This window comes from Coturnix japonica, chromosome 3 (genome assembly GCF_001577835.2).
Source record: "Coturnix japonica isolate 7356 chromosome 3, Coturnix japonica 2.1, whole genome shotgun sequence".
NCBI lineage: Eukaryota > Metazoa > Chordata > Aves > Galliformes > Phasianidae > Coturnix > Coturnix japonica.
Window position 1 is genome coordinate 92,945,999 of NC_029518.1, and position 22,006 is coordinate 92,968,004.

A 22,006-nucleotide genomic window follows, 5' to 3' on the forward strand; every position below is an offset into this window, starting at 1 on the left:
ACGCACTCCATAGCCCACTGAATATTTACTTTTCTGTGCATACAAAGACATGAAATCATTAGGAGATGTTTATGTTTACAGGGAATATCAAACTCCTGAACACTTTTCAGCATAGTGAATTAGGTTAAAATGAGGCAGAGGGGAGAAATAAACTGTGGTCTCCTGTGGCTGGAGATGTCTTACTAGCCAAGCAGTAAATGACTGTGCTTCTTCCAGCCCTGTTGTGCGGATGGGAAGGGGAGGAGAGGGAAGGGAAGGATGAAGAGAAGGATGAGGAACTCATGGCTGCTGCAGAGGCTGAATGGCTGCATGGCTGCTTCAGCCTGATGAAGTCTTTGGATGAATGAATTACCCTGGAGAACACTCCTAAAGGGCCTGCACCCAACGCAGTCCAAGGTAACCCCTGACCATACATCTCACCAATACCACTCCAAACACATCACACAGCCTCCTTTGTTTTCAGCACCTACCTCCCAGATTTCCCCTTCCTTGACACAGAATGCAGATTTGCAGGAGCACCATATTTCCAAGCAAATCTCTCACCCCTCATGGTAGCAGGATATAGCTGCTGTGGGGCTGGGAGGTTGACTTGCGGAACCCATATGGGCCCTAGAGGGATCTGGCAGGTGACACATGCTCTTCAACAGCAAATTCAGATCAGATGAATGATTTCCAAATCTCCATTCTTGTTAGGAAGGCAAAATCACGATGCTGATGCCAGAAGTGCGTTGCATGGATTTGAATTGGTTGCTTAAGGCAGTGTTTCAGGACATATTGGGCTGGGTTTCTTTGCAGACTTGTGAAAACGGAATAACAGGCCAAGGGCTCCCTCTGCATCTTATGCTGGGCATAACTCCTGTCCTAGCTGGAACAGCCTAGCTGGGGGCATATGCCTGTCACAGGGTTTGGTGTCTCAGTCCTGCAGTGCTGATATGGAATCGCCTCCAGCTCCCCTGGAGACGAGAGTTGAAGCATCCAAAGGAGACTGGAGCACCCTGCTGAAGGTCTGGAGTAGACCATGAAATTGCTTCGCTGCACAATTTTAACAGCCCAAAATTAAACTTGATGGAAAGTGAATCATTCCTCTTGTGTGAACTTCCGCTTTTCAACATAAATGCTCAATGCTTTATTTTATGGCTTTGGTTTTTAGTCTCGGTTTGTCTGCTAGAGATTTTGCCCTTTTGCATCCATTTGAAACAGAGGTATTTTCTACAGCCCTCAGGTTTCCCTAAGGACAAGCCCAACACCTCAGCATTTCCACCTACAGCTTTCCCAGCACCTACACGTATCAACTGCTTTTCTAAGAGTTCTTGTGAAAACGCACTTTTGACGTGAATTGAGCACACAGCAGATAGGGACAGAGTTCTGGTGATACAAGTCCCACTTAGGGCAGGTTCCCAGCACTTCATTTTCCCTGCCTTGGCTACAAACCTCCCCATGTACACCCTGCCAGCACAGTGTTGGCTGGTTTTACTGCTAACAAATGACCTGAATCACATTTGTAGGCCCAAAATAATGCTCATGGCATGGCTCCAGCCCATGAGCCCAGCCTGGAATCCCTCCCGGCAGCTGCAGGCTGCGGCCTGCCCCGCTTACAAGAGGGGCCCAGCATGGCCATGGGGAGAAGGCCTCCTTGGGAAGGATCCATTTCACCTAAGTATAGATGCCCACAGCCTGCAGCTGAGCTCATTGGCCAGGGTTCCCTCCTGGAAGCCAGTAGGCACTTCCAGTGGGTATTTTGTCTCACCCCATGTTAGGTGAGGGTCAGAGGAAGCAGCCCAGAAGCACCATTTTTTATTGACTAAAAAGGTAATAACAGCTTCTTGCTCTGATACAGCCCCACCTCTTCTGTTCAGGTTCTTAAACATGGGCACCTCTGCTCTGCCCAACCTCCTTCTTGCACACCCTGCTCCAAGCAGATCCGCTGCTGGCACTACAGCCCCTTTGGAGCTGGAATCAAGCAGCTCACAGGGAAAGCTTTGCTCAGCCCATTCCTGCACGGGACTTAAAGAGAGATGCGGGGTGAGCGTGGGCTGGCTGCCTGTGGGCACAGTCACGAGGGCACACTCAGAGAACTGACAGAGATGACATAGTGTTTTAGTTCTGGCAGCACTATATAGAATCACAGAATCATTAAGGCTGGATAGCCCACTGAGATCACCTAGCTCAGCCATCAGCTCAGCCATCAGCCCCTGCCTGTGACAACTCTCGATATGTCACACACTCACTGTCACATTTACCCTCTTCTTGAACACCTCCAGGGATGGCGACTCCCTCACCTCCCTGGGCAGCCTGTGCCAATGCATCAACCCTTCTTCTGAAAAGACAATGCCATGCCTCCGTGATCCAAAAGCTTCAGCACTGAATCACTGATGTTGCTTTCACTTGCCAGGAAGAGCGTATAAGTGCTCACTGCCAGCATTTCAACCATGTTTCTAAGAATTGGGAGCGTTGTCAGTACATTCTGAATATTCGACTTTGTGTCTGCTGTTGCTGACGCTATTTCCATTTTAGGCCTGGTTACATCCATGCCCGTACTGAAGGAGTAGCAATGTTTTCCTGTTAAGAGAGCAGTCCTGCTTTTGGGAGAACATGAAAAGCCTCCAAAATGGGGCTTTGGTACTTACTACCTGTTTCCCTTTGTAGCAAATTGCAGTGGCTGGTACTAGCATTTAATCATTCCTAGTTGTTGGGCCTTTGAAGGCACCTCGGGTTTCTGCTGGGACAAGTCAACAGCAATCTTGAAAGAAACCTTCTTTTTTAAGCTTAGCCTCCTGGCATTCTGATCCAGATCCAGCAAATGCTTTATTCCCACTGACCGTGGCTGTGCCAGAGATTTGAGACTGGATGTGGAAGAGGAAGGTGACTTTTAAAGGAATTTGGAGTTTGGGCTTGTTTTGCTGACATAATAAAGAAAACAGTTAAGCTTTTCCTCATTTATTTGTAAAGGTTATTCATTTCCTTCTTCTATTTTATTGGAAAAAATAGGAGGAAACTCAGATTCTCACACCCTTAGTGTTGGGAAAACCCATGAGCAATCCCAGCAAATGTTGTTTTTGTCGCAAATGCTGTTAGACATTTTAAAATGAAACAGCAGTTCAACTGGGAAAGAAATTAAAAGTTGCAATGCTATGAAATCCTGTATTATTGCTTGTTTCCCATACTTAATCATAGAATCATAGGTTGGAAATGACCTCTAAGATCATCCAGTCCAACCATCCACCTACCGCCAATAGTGTCCAGTAAACCACATCTCCACAGTGGGAACATCTTCCTAACATTCTAACAATACAGAGGAAAGATAAGCTTTTTCTAATGTGTGTCTGTTAATATTTCAAGTTATCCTTACACATATCAGAAGAAATAAAAAAAGAAAAAAAAATCATAAAGAATAGTAAAAACAAATATGAAAATCCCTTAATCCACAAGACTGTTTTTGCTTGTATTTTTAGTTTAGCCTCGAGGTTCATGGCCAAGATAGTCAACCAGACAAATTTTTGGCTGGCTCTGCTGCAGAGTCCCAGGTTAACTGTGGGAAGATTAATAACCCTCCCTAGTTTTTCCATCTTGTCATATGTATTGCATACATATCTGTTATCAGACAGAAACACAGAGCTTAAAAATGACTCCAAACTCTTTGATCCCAGTGCCTGGTGAGGTGTCTAAAACAAATGAATATTGTTTCATGAAATGAAGGTTATTAAAATTGCTCTGGAAGAGCCCAGGGAGACAGCAGGTCTTTGCCAGTGGCACATGCTGAACACCCAGCCAGCTAAATGCAGCTCAGGTGAGATAAAGAGAAAAGGAAACAGTTAAAAGGAAAAATAAAAAAGAAAGAGCAACATAAAAGGATTTAAAAATCATGCTAAATGCAGATGATACAGGTTTCATCTCATTAATTACTGCGTGGGGCACTACAGTACCTTAAAGGTGATGGCAGTCAATCTGGTAATGACTGCCCTGAAAGGAAATGGGCCCACTCGCAACTGCTCTGCAGAACCAAGTGTGCAAATGTGTGACTTGCAAATGTGGGAAAACTGGAGCTGGTTAATCTGGCAAGTGCAAGACTGTGCAGATGAGCCTCGTTGCTCATCTATGTCAGCCAAAAATGTTGCTCTGGGCATAGCCATGCAAATAGCTCATTGCCCAATCCAACCCAGTCTCAGCCTGGAAATAGGAGGAAGCAGCATTAAGCCTGGCTTGGGACAGTGTCCTGTCTCATTGCTTAAGGAAATTTGTGTATTGTAAGATGGAGAGCAGAGACAGCACCACAAGCTGTTCTAATAAGGTTATCTGAAGGGATTCTGTGAAATCTACACCAGCACAGAATTTGCCCCTTCCTCTCTGCTACAGCAGTACAGCTTCTTTCTGCAAAGGTGGATGGTGAAGCCAGATGGATCTGAGGCTCAATTTACCACCAAAAATGCACTGACCACATCAGCATGCAACGGGAGAAGTCTGAAAAGCCAAATAGCAATTGGTGATCACCCACTGCCCTCATGTACACATTTGGGGAAGTTATTTCTACTTCTAGTTGGGTCCTTGGTATCAAAAAGCCCATATTGTTCTATTGCATCTCTGGTGGGACCAGCACGTGAGAAATGGAGATCAGAAGATTAGCAGTGGAAGCGCTCCCCATGCTACACTAAGCTGCTGCTGAAGACAGGCCCATATTTCTTATTCATTCCTCATGATAAAGATGAATTTTTCACATCATTCCGTGTAGAAATATGTTTTCTTTTTAGGTAAGGCATTACAACTATAATTAGCCAGCAGTCCTGGACACAAGAAATTCCTCAGAGAGACCGCACACAAGATTAAATATGCAAGCTATTAAAGGGCATGGCACAGGAAGGCATAGGCAGGAAAGTAAATCATTGTAGCTAGCAGATTTGATTGCACAAGGGGAGAAAGCGCTGGGTAGCTGTGACTCTCAGCATTCAAGGTAAAGAAATGATTATTTCTGTTCACAGGAAGAGCTTGTTAACATACCCAGACACTGTTACACTGAACAATTTCTATATGCTTCTCTGAGGTGAAATCAGTGGCCTTAAATTATTATCACAAACCAAACAATCGGAGATGTTTAGGATCATTAGCACAAATCCCCTGGACAAACTTTAAAAGCACAGAGAAATCAGCAGAGAAACAAGTTTTCAGTAACTACCCCAGGAATTTAGTGATTTTATTTTGTTTGCTTTTATGTGCATTTGAAAAACCACGGGGCTCATCTCACCAAAGGACCACTATGCAGATCAATACAGCGCTGGTCCTTCAGGGGAAAGGAAAGGCTCTGAGCATTGCGTATAGGCCAGGCATGGAGGTATGGCCTTCTTCCATGCCATCCTATTTCTCACATCCTCAGTGGTGCTCTCCATGCCAGCCAGGCTTGAACAGTGGTGTCATAAAGCTCCTTTAGGAGGGAGATGGACTAGACGAGCTCCAGAAGTCCCTTCCAACCTCTATGATTTCGTGCTATGATCAGTGGCCTATTTAGGGCTTATTCCACCGAACTTTGATGAGTGTTTTGATGATGTTTGTTACCTTGAGATATCTTTTACATTTGCCTTCCTAGGCAAACTATGGTATCTAGTAATCTTACCTTTTAAAGCGGCATCTGAAGGAGCACCAAGTAACAGTTGAAGTCTTCCTCTGGTCCCAGTGAGACTTCTGATGCTCACTGCAGATATAACATATGTCAAAAGTGGTTATTAAAAAAAACACAATACGGCAAATCAGAATTTCTAATGACTTCGGGAATCCCTCCTCAGTAAAGAGTAAATAAGAATGATCTTGTTGTTATACGGCCAGTGGGCAGATCTTATTTAGGGTGCTGGGAAGCACTACACATGGCAGATGTTCTGTTCCTTACGTCACCTCACCGAGTGACTCACTCAGTACAAGTTTTGCATTAGATCAGTATGGTATTCTTCACGACAGCCAAAAGCAGATGACTGCATGGAAGGATGAAAATATTTGTTTGTTGAATATTCTCCTTCCAGCAACTTGTAGCTCAAGGACTTCCCAGACTCTACGAGGCATCTTTAACAACCCCGATAGATTCCTCTTTCATGAGTCTAGCTGTATCTCCTTGACTCCATATACATTTTTAGCATCTACAGCATCCTGGAGGCATTCAAGGCCAGGCTGGATGTGGCTCTGGGCAGCCTGGTCTGATTGTTGGCGGCCCTGCATATGGCAGTGGGGGGGGTTGAAACTAGATGAGCATTGTGGTCCTTTTCAACACAGCCCGTTCTATGATTGTATGATTCCTCATATGAATCACATTTAGTCTCCAAATATCTATGACAAATCAATCCTTTAAGCAGCTTCATTGATGTCTGAACTCCCATAGCAATACTTATTAATTTATCATCATTAACTTTCATTGCTATTATTTTTATTGTCAGAGGTGTATTCTACAGATGGCTGTTTGGAAATACAGGCACATGATTTTCTTTCACTTTAATTTTTCATTGGGTTCAATTAGTTTCGTAACAATCGAATGCAGAAATGTTACAAGGAAGATCAGAAATATGGTAAGGGCTGAAAAACTGGATGGTAGGTTTAAGGATGAACCAAAGAACTGGTGCAATACAGAAAGTAACTGACAACATTCAGTCCAGATGTTACTGTTGAGATGTAAAATAAGAATACAGACAACAAGTCACAGTAAAATCCCTCCCTATTCATGACTTGGGGGTTTAAACTGTCACAATTAAGAGCACATAGTGATTGATGAGAAATGTGGTTGACACATACATGTATGCACACATGCACATACCCAGAGAGTCAGGAATCCCTGATGAGATTACTGACACTCACATATCTAAGTGAAAAAATGCTTTTTCTGTACTCTGTATTAAATCTAACAACCACAGGGATTGGTCATTTACAGTCTCTTTTCATTAGCTAATGCTTAAGTGCCCCATGAGTGCGCCAGGGTTTCCTGACCTTAAATTACACCCGAATTAGTGAAATCAGCATTTTAACTGTGACCCAAACAGTGACGTATATAGAGTTCCATGTTATTAGTGCTGTACCATACAACAAGCAGAAGGTTATGCAAAACAAGCAGCGGCTTCTAAAGCAACAGAGATATCTATTATGAGTTCTAATTACCAAAGAAGATATCTTTTGTAAGGGTTTATATTTAACTCTACTACTTCCCACATCTTCTGATGAGTGAGCTGTTATTAATGTCAAAAGGTGATGCCTGTCAGCTAAGAACTACATCAGAGCCCCTAATTGAATTTCTAGAGTTGTCAAAAAGAGGCTAATAAAATAGCTGCTACTGGGAGTGATGTATGTGAAAGAAAAGCTCTGGTCTGGCAGGATGCAAAGTATGTTGCATGGTTTCCCAATGTCATTTCAAATAATATGTTCAATTTTTCTGAGCTGGATTTGCCTGACATTCTCCTCCTGTATAATAATGATTCATTATATATAATTTATTCAAAGACTATAACTCACCTCTAAGTGCCTATAAATATTGCTGGAGCTAGACATTTGCATTGTAAAACAAATGTGTTACACTGGGATTTATGAAGGATCCTTTTACATCAGTTCCTTGATAGAAAAGAGAGATTTTTCTGAAGTAAAACAGACCTCAAAATCATCTATAAAATCTACCATGGGAAACAATTAAGAGCTCTTCCTTCCCTGTGTTGGTAATTTGACAACTTAGGGAAGGGTTGAGGACCAAATATTCCTTGCTCGGTTTATTGCTATACTGCTGCTTCATCAGTATTACTGGGAACGTTCCCATGGTTATAATAGTCGTGCATAATATCTGCCCTCCCACTGCTTTGCAAAAGCATGAGCCATTTCTGAGCGCTTAGAGGTGGTGGCAGGCAGACAGATGCCACTGTCACGAGGAAAGGTGAAAGCAAAATATGATCCCGTCTGGAACAAAGGCTGTAGACTGTGGCACCACACCAAGTATTAAGGAAAGGGAGTGGGATGCTGGTGAATTGGTATGTGAGTATGTAGCAATTCCAAATCCAATGCGAGACGACAACACTCAGTCAGGACACACTGAGGCATGGGAAGCTGGTATTGTAGTGATGTCCTGACCTGGCTTGCTGCCTCCCTCATTTGGTGGGTGTTCAGTCTAGAAAACAGACTGAGAGGTGTACTTTGTTCTCCTTCTGTGCTGACAAGAATTAGAAATGACATAATTAAGTTGCAGTAAGGAACAGTTATATTGGACAGTAGCAAAAGGTTTCTAATAGGGTGGCCAAGAACCCCCAGGGGGGCTATGACATCTCCTGCACTCTGTCCAGCCATACTTTTACAGGCAGGTTAGAAAAATGCCCATGAGAGAGAACACATAGGCATAATTACAGCCACTGCAAGAAAAATTCACTGGTCGTGCTCACGGATCTCTTCAACCTGCCTGTGTTCAGTCACCTTTTACAGTTCTGGCACCTGCCAAACTCTGCAGCAGCAACCTCACACCAGTAACACCCTGTCCACAACACTGAGTTGCTACCAATGGGACACAGGCCAGATGTTCTGCCTTTAGGCAGGACAAATGGGTCTTCACAGTCCCCTGCCAGCTCTGTGTTCTACTGTTTTGCTAACTTACTAGAAGAAATCTTAACAATTTTCCTGTGCTGAACCTTCACTAAGACTGAAGACCTGCACTCAGTCTACTGATGGTTAAATCCATGACCCTCCATGTGGTAGTTTAAGCAGTGTTCAGGTCAAGTGCCAGGCTGCAGGCCAAAAGTACAGAAATACAATCAGTTTCCTGCATAATGCTGTATGAAGTGGAGATGAAGATTCCTCAGCCCTCGGTTAAATAAGCAGAGGTTGGCTCATGACACCAGGTTGTACAACAGGAAGGCTGTCCTGACTTCACTCCTCCTCTGCTGCTCTCTCCAGTGTCTCTGGCAAGTCATTTGTTCTTTCCTTTGTGCCTCCGTTCTCCATTTGCAGAATGGAATGTACAAGCTTCCTAATTGCACCAGGAGACTGTGAGAACAGACAGGATCAGGTACTTCCTTTGCCCATATATAGTCTTACCAATAGGTGCTCTGAAAAGAAATACGAGCATAGCCACATTCCTGGTTTCATACTTATTTACACAGGGTTTTAGCTCAGCTTGCACTTTCATTCCATGGAATCCATCCTTTAGCTCCAATCTGCTGCTTTTACACAACCTAGAGAACAACAGTAACTTCTGCAGGTTAGCAGGTATTTTTTATTGTACTTAACACATTTCACATAGGCACTGGTTACGTTTTACTTGTTCCTTCAAACTAAAATACCATTATAACATTTTGCATTGGCTTAAAAAAAAAGAAATAATGAGATAATTTCATTTATTATATATATATATATATGTATATATATATATATGTATAGAAAGCTTTCTATTCATTTAGTTCTATATTATAAAGGCAAATTTGGGGATAGTGATATGGCTTAAATATATTAACATTTTCCCTCTGAGGAGTTTGCCTTCACATTCAGATACGACACATGGAGTGAGTTCAGGAATCTCCACCTGACAACATATATCAACCCACAATGGGTGTAAATTCACCCATTCAACCGGAGTGCTTGAGATGAGGAAAAGTAGCAGCATGGAACTCCTGTTCTAACATACTTTTCTTCCTTTTCCTGCACATAAAGTTTCCTCAGGTACATTTTCTTCCTATGTTTTTATTTTGGATAATCTCACGTTTGTCCTCCCTTTGCAAAGATTGCCACAGTAGGAACATATCGCAGTTTATGAAATATTTAATGATGTATGCAATATTTAGTAATTCTAATGGAGTGGAATTAATCACCACGGATCCTGCATGAATTCATGGCAGAAGAGAGTGAGTGATTCCAGACAGCAAGTCAGAATTCATCTATTAGGACACCTGCATTAAATCACCTCCTGCAGAAATCTGTTTCCTTTTGCTAAGTACAGCAGAAATCCAGGAAGGTATGTCTGGAAAATAAACAACAGCCCTTGTGTATCTTGTGTAGGTTCAGAAGAGTCCTACAGCATCCAAATCTCCTACATGCTGCAACTTATGCTATGTCTGGAGCTGCAACCTTCAGCCATTTGCCATCTCCCCTAGCAGCTAGAGATGCAATAGTGTCTGCCATTTACCATCCTAAAAGTTCTCCTCCAAGCTGGTGTTTCTGCAACAAAGGCAGCAGAACAGTCAGGTTTAGCTGGGATTTCAGTATTTCTCTGAACTAGAGAGGAACTGCTAACCATACTTAATGGTTACTGGTTATAAATTACTGAAATGCCAGGCAAGGAGGAAAAGCCTGCTATAAAAATGCTCAGGAAAAAAGCAACATCATCTTTCCAGTGAACTGAAATGCCTAAAATGACAGGAAAAGCATCCTGTCCTCCCTTACCATTTGTTAAATATTGCTCATACTCGCCATTTGTGCAATACAATTGCATAGTCTGGAGTAAACTGGACAAAATTTTATTATGCTGATACTAAAATAGCAGTGGGCATCATCTGTAGTGCTGTGCCCTTGTCCATATTCTCTAAAGCCCTGAAAGTCTAAGGCAATGTTATACCACAATTGCATTGTTTAGAAAACATGATGTTGAGTCTTTGATAGCCAGACTTGCTGCTCTCTGTATCATGGTACACAAAAGAGCACGGTGGCAATAAAGAGATCTGGCCAATTCCAGATACTGTCAACTGTGCTCACAAGGAATTTGGGCCAAGAAGGTATTGATTACACATTAGGAATAGATCTATTTAGAAAAGACTTGTATCTTGGTCACTGATGGATTTGTTTTCCTGGATATACTGGAGAATGTCCACTTCATTCATTGTCTGAATTTTGTCTTCTTTTGGCTTTGCCAGTGGAGAGGAATTCTTGTTCCTGGGGAGAGCTGCTGTCTTCTGAGGCAGTGGTGGTTTTGGTGGTACCTTTGGTTTCGCTTTGGAGGTTAATTTCAAGAGTTCTTCTAAATCATCTTCAACTCTGGAATGAAAATACCAGAAACTCCTCAGTGACACAGTCTGGGACTTTATCATAGTAATTTATCATAGAATAATGAATCATGACTGTGAAGAGGAAAGAAGAGGAAGCGCCCTTACAACAGACACTGGTGTGACTGGATGTGGCTCTGGGCAGCCTGGCCTGCAGGTTGGCGACCCTGCACATAGCAGGGGGTTGAAACTGGATGATCAGTGTGGTCGTTTTCAACCCAGGCCATTCTATGATTTTGTGATTCTAAGTAAAAATTAACATATCTGGAGAAGTCTTAACAGGCCATGACAACTTTTGCTCTGAATCCAAACAGCGTTTCGGCTTGGTATGCTGAGCACAGTGGTCAAACAAAATGCCATCTGGAGTAAACACAGTTGCTAATTTCCAAAAGGCTTCACTGATCAATCACTGTTAAGTAGTCAAAACCCAAATGGTAATCCATGCAGATAATCAGCTCTGTAATGACTGGCTGCAGAAGTGAAACCCCTGATAAAATGAATACCTCATATATGCTTACAAAATACAGCATTTACAAAAGGCTCTACCCTTATTGCACCACATAAAAACTAAAGAAAGCTTAACTATAAGAAGCGCAAGCAAAGACTTACATGAGGGACCAGGTTTGTAATGTGACAGCATCTCCATGCCAGACTCCAGCTCTAGTGGGATATGCTTACTCTATGACTGCAGTGTCTTAAGCAGTAAAATGATCTAGCTGCTTAACTGTTTACAAGCACTGATGCAAGAACTGTTTTTACCAAACTTCAACATCAACTGAAACACCCCATTAAAAAGCTGTAATAGTGCCTGCAGTATAAAGCCTTCTGCTAAGCCTGAGATAGAGTAGCCAAACAGGACATGAACGATAAGATGAAATTAAGGTGCAGGAGTTATTCCAACAGGATTGTAATTTTCTTCTGAGCTGAAGTTCCCTTTGAGTAGTTTTACTTTGTTCATTCTTACAAGACCTGTGAGGATACAAAAGTCTTGTCAAGTGAACCTTAAATGGGAAAGGAGACTGCTGTCCCTGTGCAGCTCACCCTCTCTCCTAGAGCACTACATCAGGAGGTGGCACAGTCTTCCCAGCAGGAAGGATGAGCTGGATGTTTGCCTGTTTGTAACAGCTTCCTTGAAATCAGGGCTTTCTGTAAGGCTCAAATAAAACCAAACATGGTCAGTTTAAATCAAGGCTAACCTTGTAAAATCAACTGACAGGACACTAATAGCTACATCTAGGAAATACCTAGCCAAACTGATGGATAGAGCACACGCACAGTCCCAGAACACTGCACCATGAGCTCTACATGGTGTACTCTGTATTCCATGTGCTTCTGCTGTTATCTATCTCAGATTTCAACCCTCAAGTAATTCTGGAGGCTATATTCTGTTTTAATTTCATAATAAGATTTATGATGTCTTTTGGGTCCCATGACTCCCTGTAGGTGTTATATCCCACCTAACTTACAAAACACATTTTAAGTATCTTGCTTCCTTCTGAATCCTTCATCTACAGAGAAGACATTAATTCACTTAAGCTCAGATATTTGCTGCAAACTGTGATATCCAAGAGATACCACACCTGTGATCACCTTGTCAAGACATGTTCTTGTTCTCTATGCTGCATAATAAACAGAACATGTTACAGCTGGTATTTCTGAAGCCTACTTTTCTTTAGCTAATCTGATGCCTCCCAAGTTGGCATAAACAAATACCGAATGAATCAGTGTCCATGTCATAAAGTTTTGGTCAGAAACAACAGAAACCATAATAAGCAGATGGACAGTGCAGACATACACATACAGATCGCATGAAGCCAGTATGATTTTGAGCCAGCTGCAGTATTTGACGAGGGCAGCTGATCTGCCAAGCAGGGGCAGCAGTAGATGCAGCTAATTAACCTGATCAGAAGTCACAGCTTGCTGAATTACCTACTCCTTCGTGGCTCTATATTAATTTCTGCGCTAACCACAGCAACAAAACCACAGTCACAAAACGGCTCCAGAAGATGCAGCTCAGATACTTCTTTTTTCTTGCTATGTTGTTGGCAATAAACTTGCTGGTCATCAATTCCATAGATCTGATTTTTTCAGTCTGGAAACTGATAGTGTAAAGCTCCATTTCTGTCCTGGATTTATGAAAGAGCTCTGTAAGAGAGAAAAATCTTCTACAGAGGACACAGCAGATAATGTGATCTTTGTTTCAAAACCTGCTTTTCATGCTGCAGCATTAGGCAAACTGTTTCATCCACTGCTGTTTGATCATGTGAGACACAATTGCCTTCGGAAAACTAAAGAGGTAAAATGCAAAATGCCTCAGGCAGAGATAGAAACAAGGACTCCTATTTCTTGAGAAGCAGATGAATTGTTACAGTGCATAACTACCACCATATTTAACTCCAGGCGAGGAGGAGGTAGAAGAAAAAAGTCAAGCAAATAATATTCTGAAATAACAAGCAGATTAAAGGAAGAACCTTCCTGCTTCCATCCCCCATTTTGTTACAGACAATCAGGTACAGAATCCATGTAATTAATCATTCTCTAATTAGTCTCTATCTCGTTTATTTTTTTCCAATGGAAAAGCAGCACCACATTGTTTAAAATTCCTGCCATATTGATGTACTGATTCACAGACTTTCTTTGGTGGAAAATCTCATTGTTTCTGGACAGAAAGCAATCAAAACCCCTATTAAAGGAAGACCGTCACAAAGCCCTACGGTATAATAATTGCTAGCATGTGGACTAAAAGGGACTGAAAGACGTCTGAGCTGCAGACAAAAATATAGCTGCCATCAGAATATCAGCATATTAGATGTCACTTTTCTTGACTTCCATTCTGTCTGGACAAAACTTCTGGGATGAAAACAACAATGTCTGCGCGCAGCATCTAGTGTGATGAGAGCAGTGACCTCCTCAGCCTGCCAGGAATGCTCTAATAAGAAGAATTAGTAATGAATGCAAGAGACAAAGGCTGCCATAATTTGCTAAAGTATCCAGAAGGATCAGACTTGAAGCTGCGTTATGCAACTCACAACAGCTCTTGCTTTTTATCTTTCTGTATCTTACTACCATTATTTTGTCTGGTGTTAATTCTGTGCACAACATATGCTTTACTGAAGTGTTGGGGGAGAGATGTAATATCACATATTTGATAGAAAAAAGGCTTTGAAATATCTGTTGGCCTTTACATCTAGAATGGGCAATAGAGACAGTATGGCCTGTGGAAAGCACACAGGTTGGAGTTAATAACAGAAGGGGACAGCACAGGGGGCTGTGTAGGGGGTATTGTCCACCTGCTCCTGCTTTCCCCTACAGTCCATTCCAGGTAAGTTCATACTGGTACTTCAAACAGTGCTAGGAGATATATCTGGAACATGAGAGTCTGCACTGTTGAGCTGTTAGGTCACTCATCCAAGAAAGGAGACAGCTGTTTTTACAATCTGACCCAGAGAACCTGGTTCAATTTTCCCCTGTCCTGAAGAAGTTCAAACTTTTTTTTCTCTTGCTTCTCTAGAAAGTTCCCTTGTCACCAGCTTATGGTATAGTTGGCTATATAGCCTGTGTCTCTGGCTATGACTGGATGGTCCCTAGATGACACTATATGCTGACAGCTGCCTTCTTCCATCTCGACTCCCTATTCATTATCAAAGGTGAAGCAAACTGAATCTCTCCTAAAGGGCTGCTCAGACAACTCTGATAATTATTTCAGGTTAAGATGTGTGGTAATTTATGTAATTCTGTGGGCCACAGAGCTTCTGCAACACTCAGACAGTCAGGTCTAGAACTGGTTTGGTCTAGAACCACGATGTAAGAGTTTGCAGGATACTGGTTTCTGTAGCAGTTGACTTCTATCAATCACTACCTTAAATAGAAGTCGTACTTGAGGAGAAACTTTCAGAATGGTGGTAAAAGGCTGAATGCATCCAGAAGGAATCATTGTATGGTGTGATGCAACCCAGGAAGTGAGAGGAGAAGCATAACCATAAATCCCTTTCCAATGGAAGTTATTCTAACACCTGAGAAAGGGTTGGTCAGTTACCCTTTCAGCTTCCTGCAGTAGACCACTCTGTACCTTGGATGAGTTGAAAGCAATGGAACCCTGGACTTGCTGGATGTGTTTGGGTTCCTCTCTATTCCTGTGGAGAAGAGATCAGATTTGGATGCCTATTACTCACTCTTGTAAAGTGTATCCTGTGAAGGATGTGCTTTTCTTCTGTGAAGGCAGTATTGGTATTTGACTTTGCTGTTTCCGACCATAGCAATCTATCTCTTTTCCACAAGTTCTGGAGAGATGTGTAAGTACAAGTACCTCATTGAAGTATTATGGCAGACCTAAGGGTAGGAAAGAGTGTCCTCCTCTATGATGAGTGTGGTAGCTCACCTTGTTTCTCCATCACCATCACATGATGTTTGTTGGTAGGTAGAGAAATCAGAAACCAGTAGGTTTTGGTCAGTGGACAGGAAGAGGGAAGATATTTGTTTGAAAGGATGTCAGTGTTTTGCCATAAAAAAAACATCAAACAACCACAACTCTTTCATTGCACTTGCAAAGCATTTGGTCTTTCTCAAGCTTCAACACTCCTTAATGTGCATAATTCTACTTAAAATAGTAATTCTTTTATTTGAGCAGGCATCCACAGAGAGCACAGTCTTCCATCTGCAATGAGAGCATTTATCATATTCTCTTCTTCCTTATGTTGTGACATGCAGAGCCCACACACATTTTGCAGGCTCATTTGTCTCTCTAACAGTTGCTTCCTCAGGTTTCAAGTCACTGCTGGGGGAGAATCACTGTTGGTAATGCTGTAGTGCAGCTTCTCCTACAACTGCTCAAGTATTACAAAGATCACAAAGGACTAGATTGCTCCTGTGTTCTCTTCTGTACACCATCTTTTTCCCATCTCTACTTTGCAAGAAATTTCTGCCCTTTTCTGCCTTACACACTGCTCTCCTATTTCTGCCTGTCATTCACTGGAAAGTACATTTTCCATTAAGGCAAACACTTCTCAGATCTATCACATGTATGCAAGTAGACTATGAGTTAACTGCAGATGTGCACTATGTAAGTCAAGAGCTACCGTATCTGCTTTATTGACCTAATTCATCCATGCACAGTGAAGGTTTCTGGACCTACCACAGCCTCTATGATGTACAGATAAAACTGTGAGCTAGGCTTATCAGGGCAATTTCAGAGAGTGTTAGGCACCTAAACAGGTCAAGAGATCCTGTCCAGTTTGCTTCTACCTCTGGCACAGTGAGGAGCTGCCTCCTGTAGTAACTTTCCCATTGAACAGCAGGCATGATTTTCTGCTTCATTACATGTATTCACTTCCAGTTGGATCTTGGTGACTTGCCAGCTACTGAAAGCATTGGGACAATTCATGAATAAATGAAAACAACTAGAATTTAAAAGAAATGGAATCTTTTATCGTGGTTTTTCGTTATCATCTGGGTGTGCTGTTAACACTGATGACCCTGAAGCAATTTAAAGGCATAGTCTATTGGTCTTGGAGTAGACTTCAGAGACCTTTCTTCAGCACAGAGGAAGGGAAAACATACAGTTCAAAGGACATTAACAAACAATTGGAGAAACACTTTCCACTAGCGAATAATGAATACAATGGCTGCATTAAAACAGGCGCTTCTAGCCCTATAAACTATCTGAATGCATGCTGAGATGGCTAGCAGAAGAGAAAGGAAACATTTAAACACAGCAAACACAGAATGCTTGCTTTCACTATAGCACAGCACTAAATTAGGTCAGGTCCTTCCCCATCAGCTTTCATAAACATCAGGTGGGCTGCCAGGATATAATGTGACATGGCACCTAACCTAACTTAACCTCTGTTTAAATTAAGCCAATTATTAGTGCTGAGGTAGTTAGCACTTTTGCACGGGTAAAAAGCAATACTTGCAAAATTATCTGCTTCAGGAGAGGAAACCACACACTGCTTTTCTCCCTTGGGTTTAGTACCTACTGTTGAAATCATACATCCTAACAGAAGTTTGCTTGCAAGAACCAGTGCCTGAAATAGGTTGGCCTTATCATTCAGATACCAGGCTGAAATCCAGGCTGAGACTTGTGAGAGTCAAGTCAGGAATAAAACATGTGATGTTGATGCTATATTCCTATGCTACACTTGCAAGGGAGCAGGCAAGTGTAAGAGCAAGTATTCTTCCTGTAACTACTGGCCCTGGTCCTTGGTCCACTGGATTAAAAACTCAATACTGAGTGAGATAGATTTTGATGAGAGCCCTTCAGAGTTGTGGCAGTAGACACAGGACTTTTCATGGAAGTGCACGTGGAAGCCTGAGAGCCATCAGCAGAAAATCATTTCTATTGTGGCTAGAGGGAAAAGTGCCATTGATTTCAGCTCACTGAAGCAGAATTCCTCTTTTGTTTTTTCTGGGTGTCAGTTTTTTGCTTTTTGTTCTGGTATTTTTAAGCCCTGTGCGCTGCTCAGAGAAAGCCGAAGTGTCTTGCTAGAAAACATATACCTTAGGAGCTCCTCGGTGTCCTCCTCAGGAGCTGTGTTCAGAATGTGCTCCCTTTTCTCACAGGCAGCTGGCAACAGCAATGAGTCACCCAATTTCACCATTCCTCCAAGGTCTGGATCTTCAAATAATTTCACATCTGGAAATGGGAGCCGGTAAAAGGTGTAGTTAAACTGTACTACGCAGAACAATAACCACAGTAATACTAACTAATCTGAATAAGGGGATTTAAAATAGATCACGCAGACAATTCCTTTTATATAATGATTTCCAATTCACAAAGTACCAGAACACACATCAGTAATACGTTACGTTCTCAGGAACTGGTAAATCTGCTTTTCTTCTTGCATGTAGGCCACACTACTCTTGCTGCTGTCATGACAGCCAGCTTCCAAAAACCTGTATTACTCAAACCTGAAATGTAAACATTGATCAACTAGGGGAACTATAATAATATAGTCCAAACCATATCTATTCAATTTAAATGATTCTAGATGATTCTGCCCTACCTTTAACGTTTTAACATAAAATTTGCCTTAACATTTCCAAGACATAATCCAATCTGTATTCTCTGCATCACTGTATTTTAAAAGTCCAATCATACACATGCTTTAGACAAAACAAACTCTCTATAAACAAAAATAGCAAAGATTTACCCTCTTTCATCTTCTTCCTGGAACCAAGTGATGAGAAATCTTTCTCCGGGCCAAACAGTCCCTCATCTGGGTCTACTTCCTCTTCAAAAATGATTAATTTGTGCTTCTGTTCCTTTGCTGGAGGAGCAGATGCCTTCTTTGTTTTTTTAGTTCTAAAAACATAAGAGACAAGAAGATCAACTGCAATTCTTCATTTAACAAGAAAGATTTATGGCTAAGAAAGTCCCATACGCTGAAAATAGATGGAGGCTGGGAAAGTATTAGAGGATGGTACATACACATCTGTTACTCACTGGCAGAAACAAGATCTGGAGCTGGGCAGTTAGTTAGCATGACATACTCTAACTGTACTCACACTCTGTGTTCTTAGGTCGTACTGTGGAACTCAATGGGAAGTGGAAGATAAGGGCTAAAAATGCCATACTGCAAAAACTACCACTTGATCACATTTGTTTTAACTGGTTTTACTCCTCTCATAGAGAAAGCTTAAAACAAGGAAGACCAGCAGCTTCAGCAGTACTGTCATAGACAGACAGACAAGGGATGGCTTGAAAAACAAAGCGCAGGTAGGACACTGCATCCCTTTGGCCTTGCTTCCAGTCACCGACTCTGTGTTTGATGTCTACAAAACACTTTTCATCACAGCATCAGCCATTTTATGAGAACACCCTCATCCTCAATAAAGAGTTGGTACAGAGTCTACATCACCTTTAGGTTGAAGGAAGTGGGGACTGGATAGACTAAGCTGAAAAACTAAGCTGAAATAGAATTTCTTAGGACAGCATGTCCTTCCCAAGAATTTGTCGTGTTTTAGAGATCTTGATTCCTAGCATGAATGGTCTTAACACTTCTATGGTAGCCCCTCTGAGTGCCTCTTACAACAGATCTGATCTTCTTTGCTGAGAGTAGGTCAGGTTTCAGCCTAGAGCAAACCCAATTATCAGCACTTAACATGCCAGAGTCATCCAAACTGCAAACTAAGGTCAAAAGATTACACATACATTCCATCTACTTAAAAGAACCTTGTAAAATTCTTGTCTGAATACAGCTACACGCAGAGTGGAATCCAGTTACTTTCAGTTATTTCCACAAGTTTATTATCAACAAAACAGAACTTAATGGATGATGTTACCCGGCTACCATCACTTTGTCTCCTGGCAACAGGAAAGGCCACACTTCAGGAAAGGCCTCACAACAAGCCTCATGCAGAACTGAAATACAGACTTATTTGGAAATGCAGCCCAACAATATTCCAAAGGTATCTGCAGTGGATGGTGATAGTGTGCTGATCTATTTAAAGTAAACCCCCCTCCTGTTTTAAATACTTCCATGGCTTTGCTTTTTTGCATGTATATTCCTTATGGATATGGCTTGAGTGACTTCGAATTTGAGCTGCTTTTGGAAAGTCGAGTCCAAGCACTTGTTTCAAATTGAAAAACTTCGGAGAGAGCCAAAAATGTGCATAACCTAAAATAGTATTTTACTATTACCTACAAGCCAAACAGCTTTCAGTAGAGATTTCCACACAAAATTATTGCTTTATTAACTGTGGCAAGAAATCTATCACTCAAATGAGCTTAAACATCAAAGGAAAAGGTAAAAGATGAAATTAGTAATATAGAACAGAAGGAGAGGAACAGTAAAAATGAGTTGCAGAGAGCTGGCCAATTGATTAAAAGTAGAATTAGTAGACACAAAACAATCCAATCTACTGGGGACAGAACAATCTTTGCAGGTTTCGTGCACTGTATTCTTTGAAGTGACTGATAATACAGATGAAGATTTGCCAACCTGTGGAGTACCAAAAAGCCTTTGGTAAGATATCTTGTTCATGCAAGTGTGACCACAGCTCTCCTGATGCCTAAGAGCATCTTAGGCCACAGGTACTTACACATGAGCTAACACATGTCCAAACAACAGCTCTCCACCCCAATGAAGTTAGCAATGAGTATATCAACAGTTAGCTGATGTACTTGCAGCAAAGAGTATCAGCATGGTAGGAAACATCAAGGGAAGGATGGAGAAGAAGCAAACAACACCATACGGAATAAGACGTAAAACAAAATGAATCGGACTCAAAGGCCTTAGCAATAACCCTCTGTTGAGTCTAGCCATCAGACCAGCCTACAGACACAGCCTTGCTTTCTATTTTGTCAAGAGACACCAGACAGTTACAGGGCATGGGGCCAAACCCACAGGGCACAACTGCTACCAGTAGGAACATGAAGAAGTTGTTTTTCTGCCTCCAAGTCATCTCCCTTGAGTGCCCTTCTAAGGAAGCCACAGTCGGGCTGCCAAGTCATTCCAGCATATCCATACAGGGACTCCATAGAGGTCAGCCTTCAGACTGGGAAACAAAATTCCCACGGTTCTGTATTTAGCAGTGCCCATCCAGGCTGTAGGCTGGGAGCAGAGGTTAACAGACGAGAAAAGGGTGTATGAGAAGCCTGGGAGTCTGTCTGGGGCTCTGCATTCACAGTCAGCTTCAACTGGCCTGAGCATGTGTTGCAAGTGGTGGCTCTGCCTGCTGCACTGGTGATGGGCCCACACGCTGGTGGGCAGGCACGGGAGGAGCTGCAAGGATGGCCACCTCCATGTTCATGATACTCCCAACCATAGACATTCTGAAACTACCTGCATCCAGCTGGCATAAAACAATCCATGTCAATGCTATTATTTCTGTGTTGCTGGAACAAGTGAATAATAGAAAGATCACTGCAGTTAACTTGAAGAATCTTAATGAAGAACCAAACCAGTCATAAACCTCCACTGAACTGAGGAGATTTCTGGAACAATGCTTATTTCCCCAATTGGATGCACTGTTTTCTACACATGAAGCACCACAAGAGTGCCTCTAATAACACTGCACTTCTGTTATTGTTTACAGACACAATGTAGGTCACTTGTTTGGCAGCCTCTCTGTCTCACTGGCACATCAATAATGCAGAAAAGCTTTCTGGTCAGCTGCAGAGAACAGCAACGAGGATGACTAAGACACTCCACGTGCAATTGCTGTGCTTTGAAATGCTGGATCTCCACACCTAACTCATGGTAACACAGCTTAAATCACAATGCTGGGCTCTGCAACTCTGCGTGGCTGCTGTAGTTGGCACATTAGTCCCTAACCCATTCTCACCACTGAGTTAAAATACATGTAATACTGGTACTACTGTGTGTACTTATCCTTCTGTGCATTCAGAGTAAGTACAGTCTCTGTACACAGACAGACAAAAACGCTCTGAACTTACTGTCCTGAAAGATGCCTATTTCTTTTTTACAGGAATAAGATTATGCTCCAGGAAAGGAATGTTACGCATAAAAAAGATTTACTCAAAATACACATACTCACGTTTTAGGAATCCATGAGATTTTACAAGGAAAGAGCTCAGTGATATAAATGCACCCCAGCTCCCACACATCCATGTTCAGCCTTGAACAAAAGAACTCCTGCTAAAGCAGCAGCAATATTAGCACATCTTCTTGAAAGCCATTTCTGGGAAAACAAAGATCCTATACACGAGCACACCCAGAAAACAAAATGTCATCTGCTGCTTTCTTTTCATTCAGCAGTGCCCATTTTCAGTAGCTGCCTGATAACAACAGACAGGACAAAAGGGGTCATTCTCATCTGCTCTGGGCAAGGGATGAAGCACAGAGCTCGAAGGCAGCCAGCTCAGCACAGCCTGGCATGAAGCATTAAGCAACCGTGACAAGTGCTGGCCGCAGGGATATTTCACCTCACACAGTAATGTTTTTCTTGTAGGCATCGTAGTGACTTGCAGTGCTTTAAATGGCCCTGGCATGTCTCAAAATAAGATAGTGTTTAACAGATGGAGTAAATCTCCTATTAGAGATCACGTGGAAGAAGAATCATAGAATCATAGAATCACA

The 22,006-nt window shown here is 42.1% G+C and overlaps 1 protein-coding gene across 3 annotated transcripts in view; it reads right to left on the minus strand.

Moving 5' to 3' along the window:
• Positions 1 to 9,185: 9,185 nt before the first annotated feature.
• The window catches only part of HS1BP3 (HCLS1 binding protein 3), a 37,733-nt gene continuing 24,912 nt past the window's right edge, over positions 9,186 to 22,006 (minus strand). Inside the window, exons 5-7 of one of the 3 annotated variants that reach the window (XM_015859581.1) lie at positions 18,116 to 18,267; positions 17,463 to 17,598; positions 9,186 to 10,959 (exon numbers count right to left, since the gene is read on the minus strand). In XM_015859581.1, coding sequence (XP_015715067.1) covers positions 10,731 to 10,959; positions 17,463 to 17,598; positions 18,116 to 18,267 — 517 coding nt within the window. In that variant the 3' untranslated portion in view covers positions 9,186 to 10,730. The other 2 variants (XM_032443701.1, XM_015859584.2) reach the window with 2 other exon arrangements.